The 25,000-nt window shown below is 45.8% G+C and overlaps 4 protein-coding genes across 15 annotated transcripts in view; 3 read left to right on the top strand and 1 right to left on the bottom strand.

Annotated features, from left to right (window-relative positions):
• The window catches only part of LOC311273152 (phosphatidylinositol 4-kinase beta-like), a 21,826-nt gene extending 16,015 nt beyond the window's left edge, over positions 1–5,811 (top strand). The window contains exons 9-14 of the mRNA XM_084380053.1: positions 50–173; positions 296–409; positions 524–675; positions 1,132–1,264; positions 1,377–1,497; positions 1,604–5,811. Of these exons, the coding sequence (XP_084236179.1) occupies positions 50–173; positions 296–409; positions 524–675; positions 1,132–1,264; positions 1,377–1,497; positions 1,604–1,785 (826 nt within the window). The 3' untranslated portion in view covers positions 1,786–5,811. The remainder of the gene's footprint in view (positions 1–49; positions 174–295; positions 410–523; positions 676–1,131; positions 1,265–1,376; positions 1,498–1,603) is intronic.
• A 1,378-nt stretch (positions 5,812–7,189) lies between these two features.
• mindy1 (MINDY lysine 48 deubiquitinase 1) lies at positions 7,190–16,194 on the bottom strand. Of its 6 annotated transcripts, none has more exons than XM_084380057.1 (13): positions 16,037–16,190; positions 14,601–14,700; positions 13,032–13,799; positions 11,768–12,016; positions 11,393–11,592; positions 11,257–11,314; positions 10,952–11,016; positions 10,609–10,767; positions 10,262–10,364; positions 9,680–9,822; positions 9,368–9,562; positions 9,113–9,286; positions 7,190–9,019 (listed from the first exon to the last, which is right to left on the bottom strand). In XM_084380057.1, the coding sequence occupies exons 3-13, from the start codon at positions 13,393–13,395 to the stop codon at positions 8,948–8,950; spliced, it is 1,782 nt and encodes a 593-aa protein (XP_084236183.1). In that variant the 5' UTR covers positions 13,396–13,799; positions 14,601–14,700; positions 16,037–16,190; the 3' UTR covers positions 7,190–8,947. The 6 variants fall into 6 exon arrangements, with proteins under 6 accessions (XP_084236183.1, XP_084236184.1, XP_084236185.1 ...); XM_084380058.1 differs by having other exon boundaries at positions 14,650–14,700; XM_084380059.1 differs by lacking the exon at positions 16,037–16,190 and adding an exon at positions 15,204–15,310 and having other exon boundaries at positions 14,650–14,700.
• Positions 16,195–17,558: 1,364 nt separating this feature from the next.
• LOC311273157 (uncharacterized protein) lies at positions 17,559–20,329 on the top strand. Of its 2 annotated transcripts, none has more exons than XM_084380066.1 (2): positions 17,559–17,799; positions 18,935–20,329. In XM_084380066.1, exons 1-2 carry the CDS (start codon positions 17,715–17,717, stop codon positions 19,693–19,695), a joined length of 846 nt encoding a protein of 281 aa, XP_084236192.1. In that variant the 5' UTR covers positions 17,559–17,714; the 3' UTR covers positions 19,696–20,329. The 2 variants fall into 2 exon arrangements, with proteins under 2 accessions (XP_084236192.1, XP_084236193.1); XM_084380067.1 differs by having other exon boundaries at positions 17,564–17,771.
• LOC311273156 (BCL2/adenovirus E1B 19 kDa protein-interacting protein 2-like) overlaps positions 19,053–25,000 on the top strand; it is an 8,806-nt gene continuing 2,858 nt past the window's right edge. For 2 of the 6 annotated variants that reach the window (XR_014624646.1, XM_084380061.1), the window contains exons 1-11: positions 20,737–21,100; positions 22,408–22,473; positions 22,648–22,721; positions 22,805–22,876; positions 22,954–23,001; positions 23,075–23,119; positions 23,503–23,565; positions 23,773–23,856; positions 24,299–24,460; positions 24,581–24,826; positions 24,930–25,000. The exon at positions 24,930–25,000 is cut by the window's right edge and continues 32 nt beyond it. Coding sequence is in view for 5 of the 6 variants with exons in the window: in XM_084380061.1 (XP_084236187.1) it covers positions 20,970–21,100; positions 22,408–22,473; positions 22,648–22,721; positions 22,805–22,876; positions 22,954–23,001; positions 23,075–23,119; positions 23,503–23,565; positions 23,773–23,856; positions 24,299–24,460; positions 24,581–24,826; positions 24,930–25,000 (1,062 nt within the window). In the remaining variant the exon portion in view is untranslated. Of the gene's footprint in view, positions 19,136–20,736; positions 21,101–22,407; positions 22,474–22,647; positions 22,722–22,804; positions 22,877–22,953; positions 23,002–23,074; positions 23,120–23,502; positions 23,566–23,772; positions 23,857–24,298; positions 24,461–24,580; positions 24,827–24,929 lie in introns of those variants that run through there. The other 4 variants (XM_084380065.1, XM_084380064.1, XM_084380063.1 and 1 more) reach the window with 4 other exon arrangements.

Here is a 25,000-nt window from a genome sequence, read left to right as displayed (position 1 = left end):
AGACGCTGTGTGTTTCTATACGTGTCTATGAGTGTGTGTTTGTGTGCAGGCGGATCAGAGAGGCGTCTCCGTACGGGCACCTGCTCAACTGGCGGCTGCTGTCCGTCATCGTCAAGTGTGGAGACGACCTGAGACAGGAGCTGCTGGCCTATCAGGTCCTCCGACAGCTGCAGGTAAACTCACACACCTGGAGGAGGAGACGATCATTACATCATCATCGTCTGATGTCAGAAGAGCTGTGGTGTCTCACAGGAAGTGGATGTCGAGCGCTGACTCGTGTGTTTGTGTGTCTCAGTCGATCTGGCAGCAGGAGCGAGTGCCTCTGTGGATCAAACCTTACAAGATCCTGGTGATGTCATCGGACAGCGGGATGATCGAGCCCGTCCTCAACGCCGTCTCTCTGCACCAGGTACCAACAGCAGCTCAACAGCAGACCGGACCGAGTCTGAGGCTTCTGACTGTTTTGGTTCTGATGGTTATTTTCTCCGTTAATCGACATCTTCTGTGTGTTCGTGTCCGTCAGGTGCGTAAACAGAGTCAGCTGTCTCTGCTCGACTACTTCCTGCAGGAACACGGCAGCTTCACCACCGAGGCGTTCCTCACCGCTCAGAGGAACTTCGTCCAGAGCTGCGCAGGATACAGCCTCATCTGCTACCTGCTGCAGGTCAAAGACAGGTGAGACACACCTGCAGTCTGTGTGCTAGGCTAGGCTAACAGTCCTGTAGCTGCTGTCCAGGCATCACAAACAAAACCTGCCAGATAAAACATCACGAAGAACTAATTAACATTTAAATTCCCAGAACTGAACCTCATTTGTAAAAGTCACAATTTTCAATCAGATTACATACGACTGCTAACAACAGCTGTTAACAACAGATTATATCATCTGAGGCTCACACTCGGCTGGTTTAAACCAAAACACAGACACCGTGAGCTGAAAAGCCCCAAACAGAGTTCCTCCTCATAGTTCAGTCAAACAAACACAGTTTAATATTCAACTCTTCACTGTTGCTAAATCCCCTTAAATTAGCACTTTCCCTTATGGGAGTTTTGTATTGTTATTAGGCCCTTTAATCTGAAGACTCTCTGACCGACATCTATCGATCTTCTTCTTCTTCTTCTGGTCTGCAGACACAACGGGAACATCCTGCTCGACTCTGAAGGCCACATCATCCACATCGACTTCGGCTTCATCCTCTCCAGCTCCCCTCGCAACCTCGGCTTCGAGACGTCCGCCTTCAAACTCACCTCAGAGTTTGTCGACGTGAGTAAACGACTGTTTATCATGATGATGGTGATGATGATGGTGATGATGGTGATGACGACGATGATGATGATGGTGATGATGGTGATGACGATGGTGACGTGTGTTTCAGGTGATGGGCGGTCTGGACGGCGACATGTTTATCTACTATAAGATGTTGATGCTTCAGGGTCTGATCGCAGCGAGGAAGCACATGGAGAAGGTTCTGCAGATCGTGGAGATCATGCAACAAGGTAACAATATGTTTAATATCGGTAACGTTCACTGAACTACCTGCAGTGTGATTACCTGTCTGTGCTGCTCCACTCTCACCTGGATGTGGTGTCTCCGCCCCCTCAGGCTCTCACCTGCCCTGCTTCCACGGCTCCAGCACCATCCGCGGGCTGAAGGAGCGGTTCCACATGTCGCTGACGGAGGAGCAGCTGCAGCTGCTGGTGGAGCAGCTGGTGGACGGATCCATGCGCTCCATCACCACCAAACTCTACGACTCCTTCCAGTACGTCACCAACGGCATCATGTGACCGGACGGACGCCGGCGCTCGACCGTCGACCGGCCGCTGCTTCCTGCCTGATGGAAACTCATCTCAGCCAATCACAGCGCTGGATTCAGTGGATCTGATTTTCTCTGCTCTCATTCGTCCGTCTGACAGATTTGTTTTGAATCTGAGGATCATCTTTGTTGTGCTGCGTTCACAGGCAGCTGGGAAAGTAGAGCGTCACAGCTGGAAGCATCAGAACTTTGACTTCATAAAATGAACTAACCTGTTTGTGGTTCTGTTGAGTTACTGGATCTGACTGAACCAGCACACTGAGCTCAGCTGATCTGTGACCCGAGGGTTTGAAACAGGAAACAGTTTTCAGCAGCAGATCAGATGAAACATTTGAAGGCATCACTTCAGTTTCTGACTGAAACAAATGATTTTGAAGGTAATTCAGAAGTCGACCGACTCGTTAATGTTTCAGTTGAATTTATTCTCCAGATGATATTTATGAGAAGACTACGGAGGCACACTGCAAAAGATTGAGATCACAATTCATAATGTAGTTTACTGGACGATGTAACGAGCTGCTGAGGACCAGAAAAGATTAATATTGATTAAATTACGTCGCCTGATATTTATTTAATTCTGTCGTTAATCGGGACGTTAAATCCTCGACGAGCTCGTTTAAACTCCAGAGACTGAAGTGATGCAGCAGCTGATTCTCGTCTCACAGCTCAGAAATATTAATAATTTAACTCTAAATCCAAAAACATCGTTCAGACAAACACCAGCAGGACGGACCGGACCGTCTGCAGCGTCTCGTCACCAGGCGGTTCTGTTTGTTGGGTCGTTGTTAAAGAACAGAAACACTACATGAAGAAGCACAACGAGAACTTTGTGTCTTTGCTCTCAGCAGAGAAACTGAAGACGGTTTGAAAGAAGAAAAGACTGAAAATGTTGAGTTTGAAATGGAGTCTGAGACCAGTTTATCTTCAGCTTCATTCCTCCACACGTCCACTTTTAACTGCTGTTTCACCAGACAGCAAATCTGAGTTCATCCTGGAAGCTAACGTCTGGAAGCTAACGTCAGGAAGCTAACGTCTGGAAGCTAACGTCTGGAAGCTAACGCCAGCTGTCTTTTTAAAAAAGTTCATATCTTGACTGAGAAAAGAAATGTAGAAATGTTATCCAAATATCCAAAACAGATTCATGACAGGAAACCAGTGACTGAAGCTCTGTTAGCCGCCAGCAAACCAGTATTAGCATGTTGGCTAGATCAGTGTGAGGATGCATGCTAACGTCACGCTAAAGTGCTCCGTTGTTCAGAAACATTTAGGTGACGGTTTTTAAAAATCCTTCAAGAAACATGAAGGATTTTTTCTTTTCTTTTTCAATCAGTTAATGAATTTGTTGAGTCTCCAGACTGAGTTAAATGTAAACATGCAGTTATTGTGCTAACATTAGTGTTAACGTGCTAATGTTAGTGTTAACCTGCTAACGTTAGTGTTAACGTGCTAACGTTAGTGTTAACGTGCTAACGTTAGTGTTAACCTGCTAACGTTAGTGTTAACGTGCTAACATTAGTGTTAACGTGCTAACGTTAGTGTTAACCTGCTAACGTTAGTGTTAACGTGCTAACCTTAGTGTTAACGTGCTAACGTTAGTGTTAATGTGCTTACCTTAGTGTTAACCTGCTAACGTTAGTGTTAACGTGCTAACGTTAGTGTTAACCTGCTAACGTTAGTGTTAACGTGCTAACGTTAGTGTTAACCTGCTAACGTTAGTGTTAACGTGCTAACATTAGTGTTAACGTGCTAACATTAGTGTTAACCTGCTAACGTTAGTGTTAATGTGCTAACCTTAGTGTTAACGTGCTAACGTTAGTGTTAATGTGCTTACCTTAGTGTTAACCTGCTAACGTTAGTGTTAACGTGCTAACGTTAGTGTTAACCTGCTAACGTTAGTGTTAACGTGCTTCTGACGGTCAAAAACCAAACTGTTTGTAGTTTTGAGATTTAACGGAGCTTTAAATCATTTTAGTCTTAATAATAAAATATTGTGACTGCAGCTTTCTAAAATGTTCAGATATTTAAAACAAACTTTTATGAGACTGAATATTTTCACAAACAGAAACCTGAAGGACGTAGAAACGTCTGTCTGGTGAAAGAATGAGGTAAAACTCGACGTGTTAATCTTCATCTTTGTTGCTGAATGATGTCACTTCCTGTGTTTGATCGTAGTTTCAGGTGGATGAGGTCCGAGTTGAATTTCAGAAGAAGACACACTCGTTACACAACATGTGATGAACCTCTACAGTGTTGAAACAGAACGTTTGGAGCCGGCGATAATGAACTGTTTCACTTTACTTGAATGGTTTCCTGCCGTCTTTGAGCCAAAATGGCTGCCGAGCGGTGAAAAGTTTTGTTTGCTACAGATTTTATGCAAGAACCTCATCATCCACTAACTCTGTAACTCTGAACTGAATTAATGTGTTATGTGTCTAACGATATACTGTATTTGCATATTTAACGTACGCTCGACACTCGTCCTTCCTGATTGGCCGTGAGATGCATTCCTGTGATTAACTTCAGCCAATCGGGAGCGGCGGCTGTGAGAGCGACACTTTTTATTTGTGTTTTACAGAAAGTTTATTTTCTTCATGAGGAGACGATCAGTTTCCTGATGTGAACGTTTTTTATAACTCTCACTAAAACGAGACGGACGAGTTCAGATCGTCTCGACTCAAACACTGATGTTAAAACTAACGCTGGCGACACGTTAACGGCTTCATTGCAGCGAGTTTCAGCTGTAGGACAGAAAAATACAGTTTTTCTGTCTTTGAGTGAGATTCTGTTTGAGATGATGATGATAGCAGACGAGCTAACAACTCTGCAACAGCAACATTAGCTTGTGGTACTAAAGTGTTCACTAGCTAACAAACAGTTGGTTCAGATCTCACTACCTGAATATAAGAGAAGAGGCTAGTTAGCAGTTAGCATTCACGGCTACAGTTACAGTTTACAGTAGATGATAACTAGCCCACTTCCCGTCACAGTTAACGACACATTCAACAACTGAAAGTGTTGCTTCCACTATTTATTGCAGTAAAAATGTATTTTCAGTTTACATCTTTTGATTATTTACATTTTTAGCCGGTTTTATTGCGTCTGCGAGCTAATCAGGTAGCGATCTGAAAAGCTGTTTGCCAACAGAACCGACCATCGAACTGTAAAGTACTTTCAAATCTTCTCGCTGGAATAAAGCCGCTATCTGTTGTTTCGGTCACATAATGAACTTCTGTAGCTTTCTTGTGTTTTGACCACTATTGAAGGAGAAGCACAGCTCCGTTATTGTAATCATGTTACCGTCTGCTAACCGTCTGCTAACGTTAGCCTGCTACTTTATACGCCACCGCGCTTTGACAGAGATGCAGCTGTGACTTCAGTTTACCAGATAAGCAACTTAAATAGCAAATCCTCCCTCTCGTCTTTTCTCCAGTGTGAATATGTACGTATGTAAATGAACGATGTTGGTTTCCTGTGAGAACATTCAGATGCCTTCAGACGTACAGACGGTACAAACTCTTATCAATGCAACAGGAGGGACGGAGGCGTCTCGGACCTGAGAAGTGCTTTTATATCTGACCTTTGACCGCTTCATGGACGAGTTTCAACACTTGAATGTCTTCATCTCCCAACAGTCAGACCATCATATTTATTTATATTTACAGGTTTGATATCAGAATCATTCATGTTCGCTGAACTGTCCAGTACTTCTTAAAAAGTGTGACTTTAAAGCGTCACAAGTTGAACCTGATCGTGTCGCTATATCTTTGTTGTTTTGGGAACAAAGCTGTTAAAACAATCTTAAAGTAAAAGCTGCAGAAATCGTTGTTTTCTGAGTGGAGTCTGGTGGATCTGGTGGATCCGGAGAGGAAAACACTGAGTGTGAAACTCGTCCCTGCTTCTAAAAACCTTTCATTGCCTTCTTTCTTCCTCCATCAGCTCGAACACATTCAAGAAATTCAATGTGAAAAACTCTTAAAGTGCATTTATCCTGAATCAACACGTCTCCTGTCCTTTTTCCTCGATGTTTGTGACTTTAAACATTTAACAGAGAATCACTGAAGCAGCCGGGAGGCTCCTCCTCCATCGTCATCGTCGTCGTCAGCTCCATGTGGTCGAAGCTTCTTCTGTTGACATCGAGCAGAACGACGACGAGCTTCATGTTGTCTTGTTTCAATACGATGCTAAAGATGCTGACGACGCCAACGTCACAGGAGACGGATTTAAACATCTGCAGCTTCAGACTGAATCACAGTCCCTGTTTACATCAGTCACTGTTTACATCAGTCACTGTTTACATCAGTCCCTGTTTACATCACAGTCCCTGTTTACGTCAGTCACTGTTTACATCAGTCCCTGTTTACATCAGTCACTGTTTACATCAGTCTCTGTTTACGTCACAGTCCCTGTTTACATCAGTCCCTGTTTACATCAGTCTCTGTTTACGTCAGTCACTGTTTACATCAGTCCCTGTTTACGTCAGTCTGTTTACGTCAGTCACTGTTTACATCAGTCTCTGTTTACGTCAGTCACTGTTTACATCAGTCCCTGTTTACGTCAGTCACTGTTTACATCACAGTCCCTGTTTACATCACAGTCCCTGTTTACATCAGTCCCTGTTTACATCAGTCTCTGTTTACGTCAGTCACTGTTTACATCAGTCCCTGTTTACGTCAGTCACTGTTTACATCACAGTCCCTGTTTACGTCAGTCACTGTTTACATCAGTCTGTTTACGTCAGTCCCTGTTTACGTCAGTCACTGTTTACGTCAGTCACTGTTTACGTCAGTCACTGTTTACGTCACAGTCCCTGTTTACGTCAGTCACTGTTTACATCAGTCACTGTTTACATCAGTCCCTGTTTACGTCAGTCACTGTTTACGTCACAGTCCCTGTTTACGTCAGTCACTGTTTACATCGGTCACTGTTTACATCGGTCACTGTTTACATCATAGTCACTGTTTACATCAGTCACTGTTTACATCAGTCACACTTTACATCAGTCACTGTTTACATCACAGTCCCTGTTTACGTCAGTCACTGTTTACATCACAGTCACTGTTTACATCAGTCACTGTTTACATCAGTCACTGTTTACATCACAGTCACTGTTTACATCAGTCACTGTTTACGTCAGTCACTGTTTACATCACAGTCACTGTTTACGTCAGTCACTGTTTACGTCAGTCACTGTTTACATCACAGTCAGTTTACGTCAGTCACTGTTTACACCAGTCACTGTTTACGTTAGTCACCGTTTACATCATTCACTGTTTAGTCATTTTTATTTTTATTTTAATTTTCCATCTTCAGATTTTTAACTTTCAGAGACACACCTGATGTTCAGATGAAAACAAACAAACAAACAAAGGGGCGGGGCCTGTGCAGGTTTAGTTTTTACTGATAATTTGACATCATGACAAATTAAATACAAAGCTTGGAGAGAGAGCAAGGCGCCGGTCCGACAGACTGAAGCCGTCGGACCCAACAGAAACCTTTAAAAACACCGGACGACAACAGGAAGTACCGGCCACGCCCCCCCACACTCACAGAGGCATGATGGGAAAGTTTTTAAGTGCTAAATGTTGTTCATCTGATTAGAGGAGACGGTATCACTCAGTTTAAGACGTTAACGTGGCTTCGGATCAGGACTCTGTGGTTCTGGTCCTTGTTAGTTCTCCTGGACTTTATTCAACATCAGCAGAGTTACGACAGGCTTCAGTCCAGACCAACACCGACCACCAGGTTCTGAGTCGGTCCAGAAGATTCTTACTGTTTGTTCCCTCAACAGAATTAAAACGTACAGAAGCAAAAACAATATGAACGTTAGAAATGTTGAATCATCATCAGGAGTTTTGACTTTACGTGATAATTTCAGGCACTCAGTTATTATGTGTGTATATTTATTATGTTATAAAAACTACATTTAAACTTTTAAGATAAACAGGTGAATTTTGTCGAAAGTCAAAAATGTGACGCTCAACATCAGAAATGATGAAAAGTCAAAAGTCTTTAGTTATTTTCTCATTTATGATTTTAATATTTCACATTTATTAACTTTTAGTCGTCGACTGTAATTTTTGACTTTTGATTCAAAACTTTGAGGCTTTAATCACAAACACGACTTCATGTCTTCTCACATATTTAATAATTTTGTTTCACATTCATGATTTAATATTTCACTGTTTGGATGTTGAAACTTTCTGACTCGTTCGATCGACTGAACTTTATTATAAATATGAGCTCAGACTCGTTAATGTTCCTGATACTGAGGCTCAAACACAAACTTCTCTCATCGTGACGCTTTAACACAGTTTCTCCTGTAACGTGAAAAATAATGAAATAATAATAAATCAGAATAATTTTGACTTTTCATAAATACGTAGTTTTATTTGTGTTTGTTTTCTGGCAGCTTTGAGCTTCGATACAAAGAAGTTCAGCTTGTTTCAGATTAATGAAGAAGACGTTTCATCAGAACGTCTCGTCAGAACTCGACGTCTGCTGGGAAACTAAAATCAGTAGAAATCTAAAGGGACTTTTGAATTGACTCTTCTGGATGTCGGGAACTGAAACTCCTGCCTGGTTTACAGTTTAGTGAAGCATCAGCTGATTATTGGAAAGGATCAATGTCACCAGAACAGGTCACGTGCTGATATCGGATCAATCGTCCCGAACCAGTGACGAGACTCTGCTGGTGAAACTGGTCCCAACACACACAGGTTCTCGTGTCATTCAGGTAAAATAAACATTAAATTAACATTAAGTTTCATGGAACCGCTTTAATGAGTCAGCAGCTAATCGCTTTATTGATGATCGATCAATCACTTCCTGTTACTTCACAGATCCGTTAGACGACTGATCGTATCAGCTGGCAACACAGACGTAATCATTAATGTTTCACAGCTGATCAGTTAAGCATCGTAGATAATTGATTGATCGTCAATAAAGCTGTTAGTTACATCTGATCAGCTATAAACAGGAAGTTTGTTCAGACTCAACAGGAAGTTTTACAAATTTACAAACTTTCCAAAAAGCACTGGGGTTTGGCATCGAGCTGAGTGTGTGTGTGTGTGTGTGTCTGTGTGTGTCTGTGTGTTTTGATGATGATGATGATGATGATGATGATGAAGAAGAGTCTATAGGATGACACAGTCTGAGTCCTTGTCTCTTCTCCTGGCTCCGCCCTGCTGTGACCCCTGACCTCTGACCTGGAGACACAATGACATCATCATCACCATGACGACAGGACGTACCTGTGACGTACGTTAACTTCAGACACCTGAGGGACGTGTTGCTGTTACCTGCTGAGCTGCCGGTGCTGATCCCTGTGGCGGCGGCTGCTGCTGCTGCTGCTGCTGGAGCTGCTGCTGGTTCTGGTACTCCTCCTGTTGGAGCTGCCGGGCCAGCTCCAGGTCGCTGAGCGGCCCCGGGGCCCCGCCCTGCTGCTGCTGCAGGGACACCGCCACCAGGTAGTCCTGACAACACAACAACATCCATCACTGACTCACACACCGACCGCTCGTCTCTCTGCGTCAGTAACACCTGCTGGGACTCACCTGGTCGATCTGTCTCTGCTGCTCCTGGGCGCTCGGCGGCAGCGCGGCGGTGGGCGGAGCTCTCTGTGGAGGATGACACAGTCTGAAGTCCGAGTCGCAGAAGTTCCCGTCGCCCTCAACGTTATGAAGAGACTCCCAGACCAGACCCTCCTCCTGCAGGAAGCCCTGATCCGTCACCAGCAGGTACAGGTGACCCTGAGACAGAAACCTTATTAACAACAGGTACAGGTGTGTGTGTGTGTGTGTGTGTGTGTGTGTCTGTGTGTGTGTGTGTGTGTGTGTGTGTGTGTGTGTGTCTCTCCATGTCTCCACCTTGTGTTTGATCATGGTACTGAAGTGGTTGTTCCTGAAGAACACGGAGATCTCGCCCTCTTTGGCCGTCGTGTTCAGTTCACACAGACCGTGATACGACAGCTGGGTCGCCGTCGACTCCAAGAACTGTTCTGCCACCAGACCTGCAGACACACACACACACACACACACACACACACACACACACACACACACACACACACACACACACACACACACAGTCACAGCTTATTCATGGCTTTCATGTCCATCGATGTTAAATCTCTGTTTTTTTGAATGGAGTCTGGTGGATTTGAGGAGAACACAGATGGACAGAAGAGATTTACGTCCCGTCAGCACATCAAAGATATAAAGCAGCACCAACGTTACTCCTCCTCCACTGTCTTCATCATCACAACACAAACCGTCTACAGGTCGGCCATCTTCACGAGGTGTGACGTCACGTCCTGTTTCAGATGAAGTGATTGGCTGATACCTTCGTTCGCGGTGTGAAAGTTGAGAAAAATCGAACTCACTCTGAATAAAAATGTTTATGTGCCGAGTCGTCGTTTCTCTGTGTGGTGACAAACAAACAGCTGTTACCTTCACTGACTCGGCTGCTGTCAGCTGAGTGTTTGTAGTCGATGATTTTCTCCACCAGCTGGTTGTAGCTCAGTTTCCCCACAGACGCCACCATCTCTGGACTCTGAACACACACACACACACACACACACACACACACACACACACACACACACACACACACACACACACACACAGAAGACTGAAGGTTAAACATCACTGAACTAAAACCTGCTCACACACTCTGTAATGAATCATTAACAACGAATTACAAACACATGGAGACTATTAACTATTTAACATTACAGACTTCACAACACATCAGTGAGACACACTCTTGTACACACACCACAGACACACAGGTGTACCTGCGGGTCGACCAGCCAGCCGTGGTACAGCGGGATGTCGAGCAGGTCGAACACGATACACTCTGGTGTGTATTCAAAGTCCGTCACTCCGGTGAAACGCACGTTGACGTCCAGACCTGTGGAGAGCTTCGGGAGCACCGCCATCGCATCACTCATGTTCTGACACACACACACACACACACACACACACACACACACACACACACACACACACAGCTTATTCATGGCTTTCATGTCCATGTAGTTTAATTTCCTGTCTGAACTTTATTTTGAAAGTCCCCTGGTTTCCTGTGGTCACAATCAGAGTGTGTGTGTGTGTGTGTGTGTGTGTGTGTGTGTGTACCTGCTGGAAGTTGAGCTCCATCCCGTCAGCCTTCTCTCTGGGTGTGACAGACAACACACACTCACCTGTGCAACACAGACACACACATCAGTGGTTCACAGGTGAGGTCATGTGATCAACATCAGCCAATAATATTCATTCAGTCACTTCAGTGCAGCTCTGACTGAGCTGGATGATGTCATCACCTGTTACCTGACTGTAAACTACTTCACTTCCTGTTATTTAAATTGGAGTCTGACTTGATGTGTTTCTCTCTGACAGGTGAACTCAGCAGCTGATTGGCTGACGGCTGTGTGAGGTCTTACCCAGGTGAGCCATCAGGTCCTCAGTGGTGATGACTTCAGTCTGAGCAGGAAGTTTGGCCTGAAACACAAAGTCACAGTAAAGATGTTGACATGAAGGTCGTCTGACGCCGACTCATCCTCATCAGCGTGTTTCTACCTTCCAGCGCAGGAACAGTGTGTTCATGATGGCCAGCAGGGGGCAGGGTCCGTTCTCGCTCTGAGTGATGATGGGCGTCTTCTTCTCCTTCCAGGTGATCCACTTCACCAGGTAATATGCCGGCATGGAGGGGCCGGCCTCTGGAGCAGCAGCAGCAGCAGCAGCAGGAGGAGGAGGAGCAGCTGCAGCTACAGCGCCCCCTGTGGAGAGGAGGACAACTACATCACATACAGGTTCAGACGGACCAGTGAGGTCAACATCAGACCGGCTGATATTCAGCAATTTTCTGATAATGAGTATCAGGGTTTGTTTTGTTTTCTGCTGCATGCTGGGAGGACTGGGAGGACTGGGAGGACTGGGAGGGACTCGTCTCACCAGCAGCCTCCAGCGTCTCGTCCTTCAGACTGGGGACCTCCGTGGACGGAGAGCCGCCCTCCACGCCGAGAGCAGAGTAGGAGGAGGACAGGCCGTCGTCCACATCCAGGGAGTTTCCTGTGGCCGTGATCCCGTCCGACAGCTCCAGGCTGGGGATGGAGAAGGAGGCGGAGTCTGAGGACTCCCGCTGGTCATCTGAGCCGCCCGCCGTCGCCACAGAGGAGCTCTCATCCAGGTCCAGATCCAGACCTGCAGACCACATCAGAGACCAGAGTCCTCTAACTGACAGCAAAGCCTCTCTTTAATGAAACATCACTTCCTGTTAATGATTACATCTTTCATTGTTTTCCTCTTTTAGGTTTCTGCCTGTTTTCACACTTTGCTGGCCTGCAGCCAATCACATCGCAGAACAACAATGGCTGATTGAAGGCGTCTCCTGACTGGCTGCTTGTTTCTCCACACAAAGCTGCAGCCTCCACTTCCTGAATGTTAAACCAGCCGAACAAACAGGCTGCGACACAGCAGAGACTCACAGAGACGTCTGCAGCAGAACTGCAACATGTCAACGGTCTTTACTTATAACCTCCTGACAGCAGCAGCAGCAGCAGCAGCAGTTAGCAGCAGCAGTTAGCAGCTGTGTGACTGCTGCTGTTGCGACCAGCTGACAGTTCACAGAGTTGGTGAGAGACTCAGTGACATGTCGGCCTGTTTACTGATATCTTTGTGTTCATGCAGCTCATTTCGGAGACGTTACCGACGTCCTGTGTTTTGTTGGGATACAACGTGCAAACTGACTTTATTTCACGTCTTGAGTCACTCAGGTTACATCAGTTGTGGTTTTAGTTAATCTGAAGAATGATGAAGAGGATGTGTTGTCATTCTGTCTGTCTGAAGACATGAACCCTCGCTGACTCTCCTGGTGTTTGAAGACATATGATACCTGAGGACACCAGGTGAGTTCTGATCACAGACTGCGGTTTGAAAACAGGTCTGAGTTCAGGTGGTGTGTTAATGTCAACATGAGCTAGTGGTCAAACCGGACCGAGCTGCAGAACTCCTGAGAGAACCGAGTGAGGCGGTGACATCACAACCTTAACGAAGCCCTGACGGCTCGTTTAAAGACACTTTCTGAATACAGACCGAACATTTCTCTGTGGATCGAGTGCTTTGACTCGATCAGTCGTCACGTTAACTGTCGTGATTCTAGCAGGTGATCTTTCAGCCGGATCAATCAGCTGATTCTGGACCTGCTCTAGCCTCTTACCTGGCTCTCCTCCTCTGTCCTGCTCTCCTTCTGTCTTGATGTGTCTCAGCAGGACAGACAGAGATTCTTCTTCTGTGGTGACGGCGGTCGCTGTGTCATTTTCAGAGGACAGTGACGACGTGTCGGGCGGCGTGGGCGTGGCTTCCTCCTCCAGCACTTTGGCAGGAAGAGGACTGTCGGTGGCGCCATTGGTACTCGGGACTTCGGCTCCGACGTCCGAGCCCGGCACAGGGCCCGGCCCGTCCGTTGTCGTGGTTACGATCAGTTCTTTGGAGATGCTTCCTGCAGGAACAGCCGGGTCATCTTTGTTCTGTTCAATCAGCAGGTCGGCTGCTGCGGCCGGTTCTGAGCTCGACTCCGCCATGATTGGCTGATCGGTCGACGATGAAGAAACAACACCGACTTGTTTTATAGAAAATTACAACTGTAGAAAAATCAATGAGGAAACTGACGCCCGACTTCAGGAGCTTTGCTTTGGTCACTTCACAAAATGTTGATCCAAGATGGCGGCTTGAAGCTGACAGGCAGCAGCTGAGGCCCCAACATGGCCGCCAGGGGAACCTCGATGATCACCTCTGTGTCAGCGCGTCTCCTGCCGAGGTTCGCAAAACAAACGCACCTATCTACCCGACACTGAACATGACGCACAGTTTGAGTCCCTCGTCAGGAAGCAGTCAGCCGGGCTGAAGTCTGACAAACTGTCGGGTGACGTCTGTCTGCTGGTGACACGGACGGAGGAGTTTCTGATCAGACTTCCTGTCAGACCTCCTGAGGAGACACAAACAAGAAGGACAAATCATTAAAGATGATCTCAGTCTGTCTGGACACGCTAACATGTCTGATCAATACTGGATCAAATAGTTCAATCAGTAAAAACTGAAATATTTCACTAATTATTTTTCTCTAAAAATCAGAACAATGACTTCAGAAATCGTTCATATCTAAAGTTTAAACACAATCTGCAGCTGAGGTGGAGACTCCCTGACTTTAAGTCCAAAAACAATAAATCCTACATTTCCCATCATGCACCTCGATAAGAGTCTCTATGGCTGGTAAACAGCTTCTTACTTCCACACCTCTGATGACATCACTATGACATCACGAGGCCACAGGAGACATCTCGCAGTAAACTGATCTTCATGTGTAAAATCAAAGAAGCGAGTCTGTGACATCATTTCTCTAAAAACAGAATATAAACTCAAAAAGTCAGAAGAAAACATAAAGAAACATAAATAAAAACATTTACCTCCTTTAGTAACAATAATCTAAGTTCACTTTCATGAAATAAAACATTACGTCTTAATAGAAAAGGACAGATGTTTTACACACATACATTAATATGTTTAATGGACGTGACGATGTTGAGACATCTACTGACTCACTGATCACAAGATGAATCTGTGTGAGAAGAATCTGAGATCTTAATGGAAGATGAGACGAGTTCAGACTTCAGATAATAAAAGTGGAGATAAACAGGAGGCGAGGTGGACTGAAGGTTACAGAGGCAGAGGCCGGTTTAAAGAGACACTCTAACCCCTCAGTTACATCCCTGCTGACAGTGATCTGTACCATCTTACACATCAGGACTGACTGATGCTGTCAGGTGACCTTGCCACACCTTATCTGTCGCTGACGCCACTGAACAGACTGGATCCAGGTTCACCTCCAGCTGTTAGAGTGAAACACAGCAGGGTTACAACACAAGTGTGGGAGTGTGTGTGTGAGTTGATTTTCTGAGGAGTGTGTTGAGTAAACAGCAGCAGTCACCGAGGACACGCGTTACTCAGCCTTCAGTTTCCCACAATGCTCCTCAACATCAGATAACAGACCACAGAGGAGCTCAGTCACTCCGATTAAACATGTTCAACAGTGAACACTTGACACTCTTCCTGCCTGGACTTCATGCTAACAGCGTTAGCCCGACAGGAGTCCTACACAACAACATCCACATGAGCTCGAGCCTGACAGGAAGCCTGAAGCCGCGGGCGGCTCAGCACTAAGCAGCTTTCTGCTCTGCCACAACTCCCCGAGCTAGCAAACCTGAAGCTAACGCTTCAAGCTAACTTAGCCAAGTTAGCTGTTCTTCCACAAAGATAAGCGGTGCCCGAGATACGTCACTGCCCGCCCCGTTCACATCAGAACAGACAGTCTGTTGAATGAGATGCGGCTTACCGACACCGGGTCCGGGTCCGTGATGTGCGCTGAGGCTGGCTGCTGAACGAGCATGCTAGCTGTTTACATTTCTCTCCGTTACAACAGCCAGGCTGCACACGGGAGGACCTCAGGCCACGCCCACCAGGGAAACAAACAACGTCTGGCCGACGTCACATCCGGTTACTTTTAACTGGGCTAGCTGTTAGCCACTGAGCTAACTAAGAACTTTTCGTGTTAGTAAAACTACGTTGCTGACATCGTACAATCTGTTTTTACGTTCGCATTACGTCACAAAAGTGTAACACAAACAAACTAAATGAAGAACGTGAGCTGACACACGTCATGAGGTGTTCGTATCGACGTTTGCTTGGCAAAAAGTTAGCTGTCACACGGTTAGCCCCGCTATGTTCGTGATGACTCGGCAAAACTCCTTAACAAATCTGTCAATTTGAGACGAATGTGTTTACCAGAACAATCAAACCCAACCGGGACTGTTACTTTCTGTCCCTTTGTCCTTGTTAGGTGACACCGATCAGTTCGGCGTGCATGTGATATCCAAACAGTACATACTTAAATAAAAAACTCTTTATAAGTCAGTTCAGCTCCGTTGCCAATGTCCGATAGTAATGTCAGTGTTAGAGGGAGATTTCACAGGAAAACGATTTGTGTTGATAATGATATGATAAATAATGGGCCGAATTGAGAAAAGACACCGACGAGTTAAGGAAATTAAATAAAATACGTTATAATGTGTTCGAACTGCGCTGATAATCAAGGCATCAGGAACCAGGAGTAATTTGAATGGAGTCTGGCGTACGTACAAGTTTTCTCAGGTGCAGCGCATTACTCACTTTACATCGTCAGTGTTTATTTACAGGTCCGCTCTGCTTCCGCCGGCTCGCTTTCAAACCTCCGCTGAGTTTCTCTGACGGACAAAAAGACACATCCGGTCAGAAGTCCAGAAACTTTTACCTTTTCGCTGCACCTCCGACACAGGCTCGGCTGTTAGATTTGGGTCACGGAGTACCTTTGATGGGCGGAGCTGCCGTAAAAATCAGATTATCGTTTCCAAAATTCGCTTTTTAAATCTGGAGGAGGTCATTAGATGTTTCTTCGTGGTGTTTGACTCTGAATGTGGACAGAATGACCCGAAGATTGTCGCTCAGTTGATGTGTGACTGAAGTTATAGTGTTAGTCCCCGCTCACCCGGGACAGGCGGTGTTATAAAACACATTTTTCTGTGCGATAAAGCACACACACAACTTCAGGCGGGACTTTAAATGATGCTGAGTTTTATTATAACTCTGTAGTTTTCATTATGAACTTCTTGTTATATCCAATTTAATGTTCAACAATATTGAATCAGAGCTGATCACGTGGGAGCAGGAGGCGTCTCGTGATGGTGCTGATTGTATTTGCTGTAAACCAGATTAATGGATGTTTGTTCTCATTGTTTATCTGGATTTGATCTTTTTATTTGTTTTCTGTCCGTCCTGCTGATGAGTAACGACTGAACACTGTGTCGGATTACAGATTATGAATGGTGATAAAATAAAGACATTCATTCAATATAACAATTAATCTATTATTATCATACATAAGCATTATCACATATCAGTCCTCTGTGACTTTTACTTTCCTGCTAACTTGTTCAGTGAGATTCACTTTTGTGCATCATATCAAGTCATGTAATGCTTCACACTGATATGCTTTTAGTTTGTAACACTTGTAATACAGTAAATATCTCTAAACGTTGCTATAAAACTGTATGGTACTTTTATTGTTCACTGTAGTAACCACACTGTCATCCATGACCTTCAAACGACAAATTAGTAAATTGTTTTTCTACTTTTAACTTCATTTTGTCAATTTTTATGATAGTATTTGTATATTTTATTACTTTGTTCACTGGAAAGAAAACTCTCGATGATAATATATCAATATAACATAAAAAACAAAGCAACAACGTTTAATCTCATCAGAAAACCTCTGCTGTGTTTCAGCTTCTCAGAGACTGAAGTCGGCGTCTTCAACCAGGAAGCTTTACTGGAGAAGTTCAGATGGATGGGAGGAGTGGAGGAGGAGGAGGACAATAAATAAACAATATGAGCAGCACTTTAATTCAATAAAGAGTTTGTCCTCGTCCTTCAGAGCAGTCACACCATCCAGCTTTGGTTTGGAGTCATCACGTCATCTGTCAGGGAAACTGTTATATTTCTGTTAAATCAATCAGTTATTGATTCACAATCTTAACTTGGGAGCTGTTGATGTAAAACACTCGACCTGCTGCATGAGACTGAACGGGGCTCTGCAGTCTGAGCGCGACCTGAGGGGGCAGCAGCGAGCCGCGCGGCCTCCAGCCCGCCGGAAACACGGGAGAAGAAGAAGGAGCAGGAAGTGGCGGCTGGTTTGACGATTGTTTGTTAGCATGTTAGCAGCAGTTAGCAGCGGGCAGCTAGCGTCTCTCTGACCGGAGAGCTGAGAGACTGCGTGGACACAAACAGCGGGAAAACATGAGACACGGACAAAATGGCGACCACAATGAGAGTCCCGCTGCTGCTGCTGGAGGAGAGGACAGACGGACAGGTGAGAGGACAGACAGACAGGCAGACAGGTGGGAGGACAGACAGTCAGACAGCCAGGTGAGAGGACAGACAGACAGGCAGACATGTGAGAGGACAGACAGACAGACAGGTGAGAGGACAGACAGACGGACAGACAGGTGGGAGGACAGACAGTCAGACAGCCAGGTGAGAGGACAGACAGACAGGCAGACATGTGAGAGGACAGACAGACAGACAGGTGAGAGGACAGACAGACGGACAGACAGGTGGGAGGACAGACAGTCAGACAGCCAGGTGAGAGGACAGACAGACAGGCAGACAGGTGAGAGGACAGACAGACAGGCAGACATGTGAGAGGACAGACAGACAGACAGGTGAGAGGACAGACAGACGGACAGGTGAGAGGACAGTCAGACAGACAGGTGAGAGGACAGACAGACGGACAGACAGGTGGGAGGACAGACAGTCAGACAGCCAGGTGAGAGGACAGGCAGACAGGTGAGAGGACAGACAGGTGAGAGGACAGACAGACGGACAGACAGGTGAGAGGACAGACAGTCAGACAGGTGGGAGGACAGACAGACGGACAGACAGGTGAGAGGACAGACAGTCAGACAGGTGGGAGGACAGACAGGCAGACAGGTGGGAGGACAGACAGGTGGGAGGACAGAGACAGACAGGTGAGAGGACAGACAGACGGACAGACAGGTGAGAGGACAGACAGTCAGACAGGTGGGAGGACAGACAGACAGACAGGTGGGAGGACAGACAGACAGACAGGTGAGAGGACAGACAGACGGACAGACAGGTGAGAGGACAGACAGTCAGACAGGTGGGAGGACAGACAGACGGACAGACAGGTGAGAGGACAGACAGGCAGACAGGTGGGAGGACAACAAAGAAATAAATTAAACATAAACTTTGTTCTGTGTTTTAATGAAATATGGACATGATCATTATTGTAAACAAGATGTCTCACTGAGCTGATACTCAACATGTCTCCACCTGGACCCATTAACACCTGTCCTCAGGTGTCAGCTCCGGTAAACAACATGTTTGGATCAGATATCGTATCAATGACACCTGCAGAATCCCTGAATCAATAACTGAAGTTTATTGATCGCTCGATCAGAAGATACAAACATTAAAACTTCAGTCAAATATTTTTCTTTTGTCTCCGCTCAGAGCTGCAGGTGGCTGATTACCCAGAATCCCTTGAGGCTGAGGTGGAGGTGAAACTAGAGGCAGAAGATGATGATGAAGACTTCAGTCAGACGTCGTCACAGAGCAGCAGCAGCAGAGAGAAGAGGGAGCACCAGTGTGACGAGTGTCTGAAGAGCTTCGACCGGCCGTGTCGTCTGAGGATCCATCGGAGGAACCACACAGGTGAGAAACCCTTCAAGTGCTCCGACTGCGACAAGCGCTTTAAGAGTAAGTCCCTCCTGTCGGCTCACCTGAGGACGCACGGCGGCGTGCGGCCGTTCTGCTGCCACGAGTGCGGGAAGTGTTTCCTGCAGCGGCAGGCGCTGGTGGACCACCTGAGGACGCACACAGGTGAGAGGCCCTTCAGCTGTCAGCTCTGCAGCCTGAGCTTCTTCTCAAAGAACCACCTGCAGCGCCACCTGCTGATCCACACAGGTGAGCGGCCGCACCAGTGCGTGGAGTGTGGGAAGCGCTACAAGAGGAAGGACTACCTGAGCAGCCACATGCGCGTCCACAGCGGGGAGCGTCCGTTCAGCTGCAGGGACTGTGGACGCCACTTCAGCGAGCGAAGACGCCTGCGGCTGCACATGAGGACGCACACGGGTGACGGTAAACGCTACACCTGCACGCTCTGCGGCCAGTGCGTGGTGTCGGCCAATCACCTGCAGAGACACATGTTGACGCACGACTCCCCGCCTGCAGCAAACGCTTCAGCAGGAAGGACAAGATGGTGGAGCACATGAGGGTCCACACCGGAGAGACGCCGTACCAGTGCTCCCAGTGCCCGCTGAGCTTCAGGTGGAGGGCGGCGCTCAACACTCACCTACACACACACACTGTGGAGCAAGACGAGCTCTGATTGGACGGGCAGGAGGACCTGAGCTCTGATTGGACGGGCAGGAGGACCTGAGCTCTGATTGGACGGGCAGGAGGACCTGAGCTCTGATTGGACTGAGCTGAGCTTCAGTCGGCACTTTATTGATATTTTGCCTTTTAAAGAATCTGAGGAGAGAAACACCGCCGACGCCTTTTAGAGACAGAAGAAGAAGAAGAAGAAGCAGCTGATTGGTTCGCTCGGCCCATTTCTGTCAGTTAAAGACAAAAAAAGATGAAAACTCAGCTGGTGGAGAAAATAGTCCCACAGTCATAAATATGAGATAAATGGAGTTATGAGTTATGGACTTTGTATGTTTTCATACGTTTCTTCTCTTCACTGACAGAACCGGGCAGAACCGGGCAGAACCGGGCCTCTGAGTGCAGCAGGACGACTGTTTGAAGACTTTTTCTTCAGATTGTTTTCTGAATCAAACCAAATATATTTGTTGTGTTTAGACTCAAATGTTTCAAGTTAACAGTAAATAAATATTCTTCATGTGAGTTTCTTTGTTGTGAATGTTTTTATTTACTGAGCACAAAACTACACATTTATTGTTCATCAACTACAAAAACACAAAAGGAGTTTGTACTGTCAGTGTGAGGCGTTCTGGTTCCCGTCGCCCTCTGGTGGTTTAAACTAACACCTGACTGAAGTTCTGACTTCAGATCCGTCGACATGTTTGAAGTTCAGCTGCTGGTTGAGTTTCTGTTCAGTCGTGTGTGAAGAGAAACAAACAGAGTTCACCTGCAGCGCTGAGGTCAAACCAGTCAGACGTGGTTTCACATGATCTCTGTTGGGACAGAAACCTGATGACTGAGCTGCTGCAGGTAAACACATCTGACAGGAACCAGCAGCACAAACCTGTCGGGTCACAGATCCGCCTGAACACCAGTCAGAGACGGTTCAACCCGTTTAATCTGCAGGAAAACAAGAAGTCACCACTTGTGCAATCGGCTCGGTCTGTCAGCAGGTAGAGGCACGCTGCAACACACCTCACCTGCAGCTCTGCTTGTACAGTCAGAGTCGCCATGGTTACAGGGCCGGGCCTTCGCCTCGGCAACACACCACACCTCCGCCGTCCTGTTGGCTGAGAGAGGCGAGGAGCTAGAGTCCAATCATAAACTCATAAAAGTGGCTGTGATGTCATCAGGTGAGTCTCCAGGTGTGAGCCAGGTTTCCCACTGGTTTGTCCTGAACCTGTCTCAGCTGATCCAACCGTCTCACCTGATCCAACCGTCTCACCTGACTGCTGCTGACAGAACAGACCTGCTGTGAGTTTTTACTGTCAGTCTTTACGTTGGGTTTGTAGTTTGTCTGTAACCTTCTTCTCTCCTTCGCTGTGAACTGTTCCTTTAAGATAAGAGCTGTTTAAATAAAGATCAAGTTCACACTCTGAAGCCTGGAGGGGTGTGTGTGTGTGTGTGTGTGTGTGTGTGTGTGTGTGTGAGACCCACAGGTTCTGGTGTTCAGAACGTTTCTAAGGGTTCCTGACAGGTTTGTTGCAGTTAAACAGAAACAGCTGACTGAATAAAGTTAAAGTAAAACAAGCAGTGAAGATCAGCTGACATCAGCAGAAATCTTACAGAAACAGGCCTGTAGTATAAAAATACTCTATTACTATTACTACTACTAATCTATTACTCTATTACTAGTCAAAATCATGTACTGTCATTTTACTAGAAAACTATGAGAATTATTTAACATTAACGTAAACAACTGAGTCATTTTAACTCAAAGTACAGCAGCAGTGATGGAAGGTAAACATATTGGTTAGCTGGTTGGTTGTTTGGTTAGCTGGTTGGTTGTTTGATTAGCTGGTTGGTTGTTTGGTTAGCTGGTTGGTTGTTTGGTTAGCTGGTTGGTTGTTTGGTTAGCTGGTTGGTTGTTTAGTTAGCTGGTTGGTTTGTTGGTTAGCTGGTTGGTTGTTTGGTTAGCTGGTTGGTTAGCTGGTTGGTTTGTTGGTTAGCTGGTTGGTTGTTTGGTTAGCTGGTTGGTTTGTTGGTTAGCTGGTTGGTTGTTTGGTTAGCTGGTTGGTTTGTTGGTTAGCTGGTTGGTTGTTTGGCTAGCTGGTTGGTTTGTTGGTTAGCTGGTTGGTGGTTTGGTTAGCTCGTTAGCTTGTTGGTTGGTTGTTGGTTTGTCAGCAGGATGACACAAACAGTACTGAACAGACTCGGTGGAGGTCGGCTCTCGGCACAGAGACTTCCTTTACCTTTGCAGTGTTTCTTCCACATTTCTTAATTGTGGATCTTGATATTAATATCAGACATATTTCGGTGGCTGATATCTGAGTGAGGACAACTAGTTATGGTTACATAGTTAAGGATGATTTCAACTTTGGAGTGATTCAGGACCACGAGTTTGATAGTGGTTCCGGCTTGATTGCATTAAAGGGGACTGTTGGGCCTTGGCGGGGGTATGCACTCTACTGAGTGCCATTCTAGTTGACAAAGTGAAAACAATTGGCAGATTGTTGCAGCCATGTGAAGTTTATACCTGATATGTGAGGACTGATGCTCAATGTGGAGCTAGTTTTAACAATTATATACTTTATCTCATATTTTACACAATCTGTCGACAGGAGCAACATGGAGTCCAGAGAGGAAGAACCACAGGACGACATCATCACACACAGACTGGAGATCATGTATGTACCAAATAAATAACAAGATAAACAACAGTGGTCCTCATCATATTATTTTGGTTGTGTTTTTGACAGAAATACTGTGGTGTCGTCTGCAAACTGACTGACATTGTGTTATTCATTGTGGTATAACTTGAACTTCCACAGTGAATAATCCACTGTGTTGTCTGTGTGTAGGTCACCTCTGACAGACGAAGACGCCACAACTACCACAACTGATACTACTGATGAGTTGTCTCCAGACACAGGAGGTAATTTATTTCATTCAACCTTTTATTTATGTCATGTGGTTATTTTTAAAGTCGCACCAAATATTTCTGATCTTCCTCCACAGAGGAGGAGGAAACAGGTGAGCTGATCAGAGGAAACAGCGTCACCACAGAAGCAACAGGTGACGACGCAGCAGGTATGAAGAAGTGAAACATGTCTCAGTTGAAGGTTTCTGTCTCTTTATGTTCACTCTCATCTTTCTCTGCTTATAAGATGAGACAGAAGAACAAACCTCTGCTGGAGACCAGGAGGGTGAGGAGGGTGAGTCCATCGTCATCTTTCCTTCAGGTTTAACTCCGGCTGGTTCTCTTCATGTCCTCTGTTTGTGTCCCAGCAGGTGAAGCAGGGCAGGACTCTGACTTCCAGCCAGGTAACTCTGGTAAGTTTAGTTTAATACATGTATTTGTCGTCGACCGCTCTTGTAAAAACACACAAGTCTCATACAAACAGATTCAGCTGCAGGAACAACACGAACACAACTAATGAAATCAACACTAACAATCTCAAATCTGCTTTAGATTCTAAATTCAATCATAGATCCAAACACACAAGACACACATCATTTACGTACAAATGATTAACAGTTGCCTCGTATGGGGCGAGTGGATCAAATATTCTGTTGTGTACAAATATAAATATGTTAAATCTGCAGGATAAACAGGTATCTGGATTTCTACCTCAGCATCCTTCTTCTTCTTCTTCTTCTTTTTCTTCTTCTTCTATCTCAGTTTCCTCTCTGACTTCCTGTCTTCCTGTCGTCAGGAGCTGTTGAAGACGAGTTTGTCTCAGAGCAGAAATCATCGACGGCGACCGGAGACCGACCAGGTATAGATCAGAGAACTCACTCCAGAATCATTTTACCGTCCAGCATTAAAAACCCTTCAACACTCATCACCATGGAGACAGCTTGTTGTTTACTTTGTTGTTCTAAATTATCAAAAAAGAAATGAAATAATGTAATATCATATATAGAACATAAAAAGAAGAATACTGTGTAAACGTGAATATTGTGACCTCACTTCCTGTCTGTAGCTCCTCCCAGCAGTCTGCCGTTGTCAGGGTCACGACCAAAGAAGAAGAAAATCCTGGTGGCTCCATCTCTCAGTCTGTCTTTAGGTAATGAAGTAATAAATCCATAAATGTTGTTGTTTCTGGCTAACATCAATCAGTTTTTGGCTAACGTCAGACAGTTTTTGGCTAACATCAATCAGTTTTTGGCTAACACCAGACAGTTTTTGGCTAACGTCAGACAGTTTTTGGCTAATACAGACAGTTTTTGGCTAACGTCAGACAGTTTTTGGCTAATACAGACAGTTTTTGGCTAACACCAGACAGTTTTTGGCTAATACAGACAGTTTTTGGCTAACACCAGACAGTTTTTGGCTAACGTCAGACAGTTTTTGGCTAACACCAGACAGTTTTTGGCTAATACAGACAGTTTTTGGCTAACACCAGACAGTTTTTGGCTAACGTCAGACAGTTTTTGGCTAACATCAGACAGTTTTTGGCTAATACAGACAGTTTTTGGCTAACGTCAGACTTTGATGTTGATCTTCAGGTCGCAGTGAGTCGACAATTTCAGACGACTTCCCCTCGGCCTTCCTCTCTCCTTCATTTGACGACGACGATGACACAGGACTCGACTTCGACTTGGATGCCATGGAAACGCCCTCTGACAGCGAATCACTGCGCTTTCCCATCTATGACTTGGATCTTGAAGGTGAGGGGGTCAAAGGTCAAAGAGGATGAGGATGCCTGACAGAAATTACATTTTTTGTAACAACCTATTTACGTAATCTTTACCAAAAACCTACAATGACATCACAGGATTGTTTTCCAGATGACTTGCGACGTCTTGGCGTGGCGACCCGGCGTCGTACAGGGCTCGGCTCCAGTCCCAGGTTTGATTCACAGTCTGGTTCTGGACCAGCATTAGACCAGAGTGAACTGGGAGCTCTGGAGCGGGAGGACATGGTGGACAGTCAGGGCACTAGGTGGCGCTGTTTCTCCACAGGTGTTCCACCACAGGAGAGCCGGGTCAACATGAGCGTCCTGGAGCCATATCTCAGGGTGCTGTCACACGGAGGTACGACGAGTCTGATGGCCTACCTGGGGATCAAGTTTTTAGCTAACACCAGACAGTTTTTATCATCTTAAACACCTGTCGTACCTTCTCTGTCAACTCTCAGGTTACTATGGAGACGGCATGAATGACATCATCGTGTTTTCTGCCTGCTACTTGCCACAGAATAGTCTGGAA

The sequence above is a fragment of the Pagrus pagrus genome, assembly GCF_965226575.1.
Source record: "Pagrus pagrus genome assembly, chromosome: 17".
In the NCBI taxonomy this organism is placed as follows: Eukaryota; Metazoa; Chordata; class Actinopteri; order Spariformes; family Sparidae; genus Pagrus; species Pagrus pagrus.
The sequence above is the reverse complement of the archived record's forward strand: the minus strand, read 5'-3'. Positions and strand labels throughout refer to the sequence as shown.